The sequence below is a fragment of the Lactuca virosa genome, chromosome 2 (genome assembly GCF_052849685.1).
Source record: "Lactuca virosa cultivar CGN04683 chromosome 2, Lactuca_virosa_CGN04683_v6, whole genome shotgun sequence".
NCBI lineage: Eukaryota > Viridiplantae > Streptophyta > Magnoliopsida > Asterales > Asteraceae > Lactuca > Lactuca virosa.
The window spans coordinates 200,333,897-200,345,468 of record NC_136427.1 but is presented as its reverse complement, the minus strand read 5'-3'; the positions used below and the strand labels follow the sequence as shown (position 1 = coordinate 200,345,468).

The window sequence follows — 11,572 nt, the reverse complement described above, 5'->3', positions numbered from 1 at the left end:
TTATTAATTGCTTGAATCATATAGTTTTGTGAAAACAATATTGTATGCTTAGTATTAGTGATTATGAACCTATGGTTAACTAGAAAATAAATAAGTTAATGCATGAACATGGGTGATGAGCAACCATACATGAGTTGATTGAATTGACAAATTTAGTTAACCAATATTACAAGTCTTACTTGATCCGAATTGAACACTAGAAAACTTGTTAGTTCAATCAATTGGCCACTTTTTGAATTAACTTGTTTGCTAAAGGATTAGTAATAGTGAACATGAATCTAATCACATTAGGAATCGGTAGCCATTGATATATTAATCCATTGCACTTTCCATGAAATCAACCATATGAATAAGTGAATCAAATCTAAACAGAAGTCTTTTTTAACATTGAATCTAGCTACCTTCTATTCTCTTTAGTTGGTAAGTGTCTTTGTTTGGGTGTTATTTGCTTAATTAAGTTTCTAGTCTTGCAAAACTAGAGAAAACCCCCCTTTATTACTTGTTTTTATTTAGATAATTCTAGTATTTAATTTAATTGTTACCGTTCCCAATGTTTGATACCCTATTTACTTGAACTAAATTGCTAATCGATAGGTACACTGCCTTTTGTGTGTTTGTCTTTGTGTTTAACTTGGTAGGATTAATACTAGTATATTTCATACGTATCAAGTTTTTGGCGTCGTTGCCGGGGAACGATTCTAATAGTTATTTTAATTTCTAGTATTATCGATCATTTGTGTGAAATTTATTTCATACAAAGTTACTAGTTTTTCTATTTTAAATTTTTGTTTTTCAGTTTTCTTTTTCTGCCCTCCCTCAAAAGTAGCAAAGTTGAAGAAGGCCATTGCAAACTTCGAACAACAAGGAGGCGAGTCACTCTATGATGCGTGGGAAAGATACAAAGGTTTGTTGAGGAACTACCCCCACAATGACCTAAACATTTAGCAAGAAGTCTCCATTTTCTATGATGGAGTGAATGTGACAACAAGACAACTCCTTGACTCCCAAGGACCACTCACGAAGAAAGCACCCGCGGTTATAAAGGAGCTAATTGAAGAATTCTCTAAGCACTCTAGAGAATATTTAACGCCTGGTCTTTGGTACACAATTATTTACAAATTATTCATTTTTATAAAGCTACTCGACGAGTTGGAAGCCCCAGATTCGTCGAGTAGAATTAAGTTTTTGGACGCGGGATTTCAGCCACCTACTCGACGAGTCAAGAGCCCTCGACTCGGCGAGTAGGCTTGTCAGAGTAAAACCCTAATTTCGGGGTTTTGCACCCTATTTAAGCATCTGAATCCCAACCTTTTGGCCTCATTTCCAGCCTCCAAGTCCTAAACCCTAATCCAAGTAACCCTAGAGCATTTTGTGAGTGTGTGAGCCATTCTTGAGTGATTTTGTGTGTTCTTGAAGCTAGAATAAGAAGAAGGAGCTAGAAGGTTCAATGAGAAGATAGTAGATCCAGGGATTTCCTTCCATCCTTATCACTTTCTGGTAATCAAGTCTCTAACTTGATCATTCATTCATTAGATCTACTTACTTCCATTTTTATGAGCGTTTTGGTTCAAGAACCTTGGTCTTTGGGATTTGGACGTCCCAAGTGACTTACATTTCAGATTTGGGATCTAGAAGGGGTTCCATGGCATAAAGGTGCAAACTTTATGACCATGGAAGCCCCATGCAAGCCTAAAAGCGTTATTATGGTCTTTTTAGCCCTAAAAGGCCATGCATGGAAGGAAAACTCGGCGAGTCCATAGAGGGGCTCTACTAGTTGAGTTGGTTTGTCCCATTTTAGCTTAAGGTAGAACTCGAAGAGTTGGTGAAGGAACTCGACGAGTTAAATTGGTAGATCGCGACTGTGAGTAGCATGGGAACTCGACGAGTTAGATCGCGATTTCAGGTTCTAGGAGTCGACGAGTTGATGGAGCAACTCGATGCGTTGGGTCAACCAGAAGGTTGTCTTTAACCCAAGCGTTGACTTTGACCAGGGGTAAAATGGTCATTTTACTCTAAGAAGGATTATCAAATTTTGATTAAGTGTTATTATGAAATTGATAGCCGGGGAGTCTTCGGAGTAGCAGTTAGAGATTCCTCACACGAGATTTCACAGCTAGCATACGAGGTGAGTTTCCTTTAGTAGGAACGAGTGTACGACACCAAGTCCGGCCCATATATTTGATACGTTAGTAGCTAAGTGTGGGCGGGGCCCGAATCTCATAGTAGCCGAGTGTGGGCGGGGCCTGAATCTCATAGTAGCCGAGTGTGGGCGGGGCCCGAATCTCGTAGCATTATTTGAGTATAGATATGTGATTGCTTGATAGGAATAGATATACTTTTTGTCTGTGTGATACTTGTATGCATGTTAGACAATGGAGTGTGGGCGGGGCTCGAATCTCCTATACATCAGAGTGTGGGCGGGGCCTGAATCTCCTAGACAGCGGAGTGTGGGCGGGGCCCGAATCTCCTAGACAACAGAGTGTGGGCGGGGCCCGAATCTCCTAGACAACAGAGTGTGGGCAGGGCCCGAATCTCCATGAGAGTGGGCGGGGCCCGTATCTCCTAGTTGAATGTTATGTGTATGGTATGTCGTAGTTTGGGGAGACTCACTAAGCTTCGTGCTTATAGTTTTCAACTTTGGTTTCAGGTACTTCCGGTAGCAAGGGGAAGAGCTTGGGATGATTGCAGTGCACACACCATTTGTTCAACCTGGGATGTTTATACTATGATATTTTGATATACATTGATACGATGTTTGAGATATTATGACATGTGTTTCGGATAAATATGGTTTTATTAATAATTAAAAACTAAATTTTAGGTCTGTATTTTTGGGACGTTTCAGATTATTATAACCCACGGAATGATTCAACTCGAGGAGTGGTGAACTCAGTTTCTGATAACATGGCAGCAGTGATGGCTAAATTGGAGAGCATGGACCGAAGGATGAGAAACATGGATCAATCCATCCACGCAATCCGGGTAGGATGTGATAACTGTAGCGGGCCTCACCTTACTAAATATTGTGATCTTGACCAGAACGGGAACCGAAAAATGCAAGTGTGTTATTAAAGTGGCGATAGGTATGATGAGGATTGGCGAAAACCGAAAAAGAAGTGGCTACCATACGATGAGTACAAGAAGGCAAAGGAGTAGAAGTATAGGAAAAAGACGATAGGTTTTTATCAAAAGGAGGAGCCGGTGCAAGAGAAGAAAATGGATCTTGAAGACATGCTCACACGATTTGTAACTGCATCTGAGAAAAGACACAACGACACCGATGCGGCGATACGGGAACAACAAGAGTTAATGAGAAATCAGCAAGCATCTATTCTTAACATTGAGAAACAATTAGGGCAGCTTGCAAAGCAACTCAACGAGAGAACACCGGGCGGACTTCCTAGTTATACCGAGAAAAATCCGAGGGGTGCACAAATCAACATCGTGACGACTAGGAGTGGAAAGATAGTCACTCCTCTGACCCCGATCCCGAATGAAGATCCAAAGTGGGTGCAGGAAGAAGAGAAAGAAAATCAAAAATCACAAACAGTGGAAAAAACTCGACGAGTTCTAGAACTGAACTTGACGAGTTCTCCGTCTGAACAGAAAAATAATGCTCCAAGTAAACTGTATCAACCTCCATTGCCATTCCCGAGCCGAGCTAAACAGGATAAACATAATGAAGACTAGCAAAAGTTCCTGGAGTACATCAAAGCCCTTCAAATTAACATTCCCTTCATCGAGGCGGTTGCACAAATGCCTAAGTATGCGAAGTTCTTGAAAGAGCTTCTCACAAATAGGAAGAAGATGGAGGAGGTATCCAAGGTTGTTCACATTGAAAATTGTTCAACTGCGATGTTGAACAAATTTCCAAAGAAGATGGGTGACCCGGGTAGTTTGACTTTGCCATGTCAATTCGGGAATTTAGCTACTAGTTATGCATTGGCTGATTCGTGGGCGAGGGTGAACCTCATGCCATATTCATTCTTTAAGAAGTTGAATCCTCCAGAGCCGAGACTGATTCGAATGGCAATTCATCTAGTAAACAAGACGGTGACATTTCCAAGGGGGATATGTGAGGACCTATTGGTGAAAGTTGATAAGTTTGTATTTCCCGCAAATTTCATAGTGCTAGATATGGAAGAAGACCATCAAGTGCCGATCATTCTTGGAAGACCCTTCCTAAACACCGCAAGGGCCATAGTAGACATAAGAGAATCCAAACATACCCTTCGGGTGGGAGAAGTGGTAGCTACATTTGGAGTCGATCAAGCCATGAAGCATTCAAAGTATAGTGATGACACGGCCTTCTCGGTGGACATTTTGGAAGAATTAATGGAAGAATGGAAAGAAGACAAGTCAAGAGAATCCACCGTTGCCTTTGAAGACAACTTTGATGCTGAAAAAGACCTAATGGAGATAGCAAGATTACTCAAAGAAAGCGAATATGAAGAAATAATAAGAAGTTATGAAAAACCAACTCGACGAGTTGAAAAGATAAACTCGACAAGTTTGGGCAAAAAATCGCGAGCAGACGGGAAAACCGGGCACAACTCGACGACTTCGGTTTCTGGACTCGACGTGTTCAGTGTTCAAAACTCAAATTTACAGCTGAAAAATTTGTCGGAACACATATAGTATGCATTTCTAGAAGAGGGTAATCAAAAACCTATGATTATAGCTTCCAACCTCAGCAAATCTGAAAAAGAAGAGTTAGTCCAAGTCTTGAAGAAAAGAAAGAATGACATTGCATGGAAAATTACCGATATTAAAGGAATAAGCCCTTCTTATTGCTCTCACAAGATCAACCTTGAAGAAGGCACAAAGTCGGTAGTGTAACATCAAAGGTGATTGAACCCGAACATGCAATAGGTGGTCAAGAAGGAGGTTGTCAAGCTCTTAGATGCTGGGATCATATATACGATTTTCGATAGTCAATGGGTTAGTCCCATTCAAGTAGTGTTAAAGAAAGGAGGGATGGCAGTTGTTACGAACGAGAAGAACGAACTCATACCTACACGAACGACAACCTATTGGTGGGTGTGCATTGACTATCGAAAGCTAAACGATGCCACTTGCAAATACTACTTCCCTCTTCCTTTTATTGATCAAATGCTTGAGCGATTATCTGGCCATTGCTATTATTGTTTTTTATATGGATTTTCAGGATATTTCAAGATTCTTATTGACCCAATTGATCAAGAGAAGAAAACTTTCACTTGTCCAAGTGGAACATTTTCGTATCGACGCATGCCTTTTCGGTTATGTAATCCGCCGACGACGACCTTTCAACGATACATGACAGTAATATTCCACGACATGGTGGAAAAATTTATGGAAATATTCATGGATGATTACTCTGTTTTTGGCTCTTCTTTTAATGATTATCTTACTAACCTTGACTTGATGCTTGCTAGGTGTGAAAAGACGAATTTGGTCTTGAATTGGGCAACGTGTCATTTTATGGTGAAAGAAGACATTGTTTTAGGCCATAAAGTATCCAAAGCGGGGATTGAGGTGGATCGGGAAAAAATTGATACTATTGCTAAATTACCCCCACCAACCAATGTGAAGGGCGTTAGGAGTTTTTTAGGCCACGCGGGTTTTTACCGCCGTTTTATAAAAGATTTTTCCAAAATAACTAGACCTTTAACTCAATTACTTTTCAAAGATGCACCTTTTAATTTTTCTAAAGAATGTTTACACTCTTTTGAGATTTTGAAAGAAAAATTAAGTAATGCCCCGATCATTATCACCCCGAATTGGAACTTGCCCATTGAAATAATGTTCGATGCGAGCGATTTTGCCTTAGGAGCTATACTTGGCCAAATGGTTGACAAGCACTTTCAACCCATTTACTATACAAGCAAGACCTTAAATCCGACCCAAGAAAACTACACCACAACTGAACAGGAATTATTAGCCGTGGTTTATGCCTTTGACAAATTTCGTACCTACCTTATTTTGTCTAAAACTACTATTTTTACTGACTATCCTTCTATCAAGTACTTGTTTTCCAAGCAGGATACGAAGCCGAGATTGATCCGATGGGTGCTTTTACTTCAAGAATTTGACATCGAGATCAAGGACAAGAAAGGGATAGAAAATGTAGTTGCCGACCATCTATCGAGATTGGAAAATGCAGAAAGGGACGAGATGGACAACAAGGGTATTGGTGATAGCTTCCCAGAAGAGTACTTGATGGTGATCATGGGGGAAGAACCATGGTATGTCGACATTGCAAACTTCTTGGCTGGCAACTTTCTTCCAAAAGGGCTCACTCACCAGCAGAAAAAGAAGCTCTTTTCAGAAATCAAATATTATTTCTGGGATGAGCCCTATCTTTTTAGGAATTGTACGGATGGGATCATTAGAAGATGTGTATTTGGCAAGGAAATCCATGACATTCTAGAGCATTGCCACAATGGGTCGGCAGGAGGACATCATGGGGGTGCAATACATAGCTAAAAGGTGTTTGATGCAGGGTTTTACTGGCCCACAATCTTCAAGGATGCTGCCACCTATGTGAGAGAGTGTGATGCTTGCCAAAGGTTGGGTAACATTTCTGCAAGGAATGAGATGCCACAAAGGACCATTCAAGTGTGTGAAATATTTGATGTGTGGGGTGTGGATTTCATGGGACCATTCCCTTCATCTAAAGGTCATAAATATATACTTGTGGCGGTGGACTATGTATCAAAGTGGGCAGAAGCGCAAGCATTACCAACAAATGATGCAAGGGTCATGGTGAAGTTCCTAAAAAAATATTTTCTAGGTTTGGAGTACTAAAGGCATTGATAAGTGATAGGCGAACCCACTTTGCCAATGAACAACTAGAAAAAGTGTTATAAAGATATGGTTTACGCCATAGATTTTCAACACCTTATTGTCCACAAACAAATGGGCAAACCAAGATTACAAATAGAGCGCTCAAGAGAATCTTGGAAAGATCGGTGGGTAGCAATAGGAAAGATTAGGCAGACAAATTAGATGATGCACTTTGGGCATTCCGGACTGCATTCAAGACACCCACTGGAACCACACCCTATAGGTTTGTCTTTGGCAAGAATTGTCATCTACCGGTGGAGCTTGAACATAAAGCTTATTCGACTTTGAAAACATGCAATTTTGAGCCAAGTGAGTTGCGTGCCAATCGAATTTTGCAAATGAATGCTTTTGAAGAATTGAGAAACATGTCTTATACTAAATCGTTGATCTATAAGGACAAGAAAAAAAGGTGGAATGATGCAAGGTTGAAAGGTAACAAGGAATTTCAAGCTAACCAAAAAGTTCTTTTGTGCAATTCAAGACTAAAACTCTTTCCGGGAAAATTCCGTACTCGTTGATCCGGGCCTTTTACAATTAAGCATGTATATCCATACGAGGTGATTGAGTTATGGAACAAGGATGGGTCGAGTTTTAGAGTAAATGGGCATAGGGTTAAGAAATATGAAGAGGGCATGCCAAATGAAGAAAGATTAGAAGCAGGGTTGGACTTGGAGAAAGCCGTTGCAACATAGAGCGGGAAGGAGTCCAACTAAAGACTCCTAAAAAAGAAGCGCTTACAGGAGGCAACCCGCTATTTAAGTTTGATTTCTTTTACCCATTCCTTTTCGTTTTATTTTCTTTATTTTTGTGTGTTTTATTAGGATTCTTCACTCTAAATCTTCTTATTAGCTTAAAATGATTGCTTGAGGACAAGCAAAGTTTGAGTGTGGGGTGTGGTGAAATTTACTTAAAAAGAACAATTTTTTTTTTCGAACAGAGTCAAAAACTCGTCGAGTCCATACCCGAACTCGACGAGTACATCCAAAAATCCGCGTTATTTCGTAAAAACCCGTCTCTACTCGACGAGTTTGGGATCCCGAAATCGACGACTAGGTTTTTGTTACCGAAAAAAATAATAATTTTTAAACTCAGTAAATTTGGGTTTTTACCCTAAAGGGTAAAGCTTTTTCATTCTCACAACCGCCACTCGCCTATCACTCGACGAGCAAATCCTCTTAAGCAAGAACTATCATTCACGTGATTCTTCCCCATTCTCGCAAAAAGGTTAGGTTTTTCACTCATAAATCCATTAAAGGTTCGATTTTTAGTAGTTTTATGGTTGAAATTTGTTAAAAGCCTGATTTTTGAATTTGACATGAACATTAGGGTTTCAATTTGGACTAAATTAGAATGTTTTGACTGGAATTTTTCGTGAATTAATGCTTGGTTTACCATCCTAAGCAAACCCCTGGAGTAATTTTGAGTGTAGAGATTTGAATGTATTCGAATAAGAAAAGGAGTCTCGTAATGTTCATCGGACTCGTCGAGTTGCTCTTGGAACTCGACGAGTTGATGCTGCTGTTTCCCAGATTTTTGTTTTTAACATTTTCTTTGGTTTGTGTGGTTTTTCCTTGTGGTTGATTTTGCAGAAAATGAACAGAAATAGAGGACATAGTGCCCTTGGTTTAACTTCCCTCAAATTGGATCTAAGGCTACTTTGGTTAGATGGAGGAAAAAGCTAGAAACCCTCAAGACAAAGGACTTTTACTTGCCAAATGAGTTGAGCTAGCCTTGGTTGGAGCAGGTGGGTTTGGTAGAGGCCTTAAACCCGTATTTGACTAAAGTCTTTATAAAGGATGGAATACAAATTACTTGTGACGGGTGGAGGAGTCTATTTCGGATACAGGAACCGGTGTACCAATAATTGTGTCTAGAAATCTATGCTACCATCACATTCCGGGGTGGTGAGGATTATTATGACACCAATATAGGGAATGTAGCATGGCTGAATTGGCTTGGAGGATGGGACTATATGAGAAAGAGGAAGTGATGACAGGAGCTTTTAGGTTATTTTTTGAAAGTTGTCACAAAGATTTCCCAAATGGGGAAGATGGAGTGAATTGGTGGACCACAATAGCCAATGGAGTCTACATTCCATCGGCAGCCCAAGAAGCGAACATAAGGTCACCAATACACCGCCTTATCCACCGTTTCATTGCAAGTTCAATCAACATGCGCAAAGATGATGATAAGGTACCAAGTCGGGATATGTTCTTTCTTTGGTGTTGTAAGTCGCCAAACACTTAGATCAATATGATATCAATCAAACTAGCTAAAGAATGCGGAATATAAATCAGATAGTGATTCAAGAACACAGAAATAACTCTTAATGCACACGATTTATTAGTTGAAATCGTCTGGTACACCAAGAACTTCTTAACAGCCGAATACACTAATGATGAACAACTAGAACTCCTAAACGTCTGAAAAGCTATTTATACAAACCTAGTACAAAGCCTTAACAGGGCCGAACCCAAGCTGACCGAAATCACTATGTGATTTCGTTCCCCATAACCGAAAACACCATCAGCCCACTAACAATAAACATTCCTAATCCCAAGTACAATAATAAACTGGAAACCCAACATAAACCATTTAAATATGACCCAACAATATCCCCCTTGGTTTATTGATGGCTGCATCTACTCTATTGTTCCCTGCATGCACCAGCGTCCTATCAGAATTGTTCCTGGTACGTGGCATGGTGCATTCACGAGCAAAATGACGTGGCTCGTGACAGTTGTAGCACTAGAGCTTGCTCTTGTTGAACCCCACCTTCTTCTCCATGTTTATTCCCCAGTTGTTCTTCCCTGTATGCTAAGTAAACTTTTTTGCACTGAGCACAGCCATATCTATTTTCCACGTGATGTCCATATCTTCGACGTCCTCAGGATGAATCTGATCCAGTTCTCCAACCATGATTGAAGGAGCTAAATCTCCTGCCAAGAGAGCATTGTAGCAATTCATGAACCCAGCCATTAAATCCATGTTCTCCTTAGCTTCTTTTGGAATTGATGAAGTTTGAACTATAGCTATGGCTTTAAAACTTGAACCAGAAGAACTTGAAGGTTCCAGATGTTGATGAGGTACAACAGGATGAACATAAAGTGTCTGTTGAGCAGAGAAGGCACTATTTGTTGAGATTCCTAGATTGGAAGTAGAATAAGAATTCACATGGTTGGTTTCACGTTGCTTATCATCCATGTCACATGCCTTGATTATAGCCATCACTTCTGCAAGGGAAAGCTTGCTCAGATCTGTAGTCTTCTTGATCACTGACACATTCATGTCCCAGCTATGTGGAAGAGAATTCAGCAGCTTCTTGTTAATCTCTGTGCGTGGTAGGTCGATCGCAACCGTACTCATCTCTGTAGTGAGAGTAACAAATCTTTGCAGCTAAACTTCAAGAGACTCCCCTAGAACATGATTAAACATGTTGAACCTCTGTCGAAGCAGGTCTTGTCTGCTCTACCTCATGTCCTCATTTCCCTCATAAACCTCAATCAAAGCCTCTCATAAATCCTTTCAGACGTATATTACCTAAAGCCTTGGGCAATTTCAGGAGATAAGGTCATGGCAAGAGTGGCAAGAGCTCTGTCATGTTCTTCAATTTTTTCAAAGTCTACATCCGTGTAGTTCTCTATCCTTTTATCAACAACAGTTTTAGCTTCATCATCCAAAGTTGTTGTAATCCTGAATGGACCTCTAAGAATGCTCCTCCATATCTTGGCATCCTTCATTTTAATGTACTTCTCAATTCTGAATTTCCATTCCTGAAACCCATCATCAGACAAAAGACGAGGAATTTGAGTGGCAGTCCCCATAATAGAATCCAACTCCTGATGCACGGAACTGTTGTACTAAGATTCCATTTCAATTAACAAAACCAAGAACACCCAAAAAAAATTGACCGAAAGCAAGGAAAGCCAACAGGTGAGTTGACCGAAAACTCCAAAAAAATGTTAACCGAGAACAACGAAAATGTTGACCGAGAATAAAAACCAAAAAACGCTTATTTCTTGTACAGATTTCGGTCAGAATGTTGACCGGAAACCTTCAATTTTGACCAGGACCCACCGAAAACTCGTAAGATTTTAGAACTGAAAACCTTGCTTTCTTATCAGGAAGTCACCGAAAACCCTTGAGATTTTAGAGCTGAAAACCTTGCTTTCTTATCAGGAAGTCACCGAAAACCCTTAAATTCCGTGGTTTTAATTGATAAGGATCCAAATTAATCCCGCAAATTTAGATGAAGAGCCACGAAGAACACGATGAATACTAAGAATCCCAAGAACAGTTAATTGATGAACCGCAAATTTTTTTTATCAATTTAAATCAAAACTTATCAATTTTCGATTAAACCAATGATCTCAAAACAACTAAAAACGAGTCCCCAAAGTCCTTGAATCGATTGATACATATTTAAAACTCTAATACCAATTGTAAGTCCCAAAACATTTAGATCAATACGATATCAAAAACCCATCATAAACCATTTAAATATGACCCAACAATGAAACAGCTAACTTGGTGATGGTGGCACAAAGATTCGACTGGGAGGATCAAATGCAGGCGCTGAATTTGACAGGACATGAAACAATAAATTTGGCACATATCAGTAAGAGTTCAGAGGTGGAGGAAGCTGAAGAAGAGATGATGGAGCTTCAATTCTCCTTCATGGTATCCACCACACCTACCACAAAAGAGGTTAGTGAAACTTTCTATACTCAAGCCTGTAGTGATA

General features: G+C 39.9%; 1 protein-coding gene across 1 annotated transcript; it reads left to right on the top strand.

Moving 5' to 3' along the window:
• Positions 1 to 3,756: 3,756 nt before the first annotated feature.
• LOC145158132 (uncharacterized) lies at positions 3,757 to 6,468 on the top strand. The gene is made up of 3 exons (XM_079077067.1): positions 3,757 to 4,566; positions 4,639 to 4,830; positions 4,873 to 6,468. The coding sequence occupies exons 1-3, from the start codon at positions 3,757 to 3,759 to the stop codon at positions 6,466 to 6,468; spliced, it is 2,598 nt and encodes an 865-aa protein (XP_078933193.1).
• The last annotated feature ends 5,104 nt before the right edge of the window (positions 6,469 to 11,572 follow it).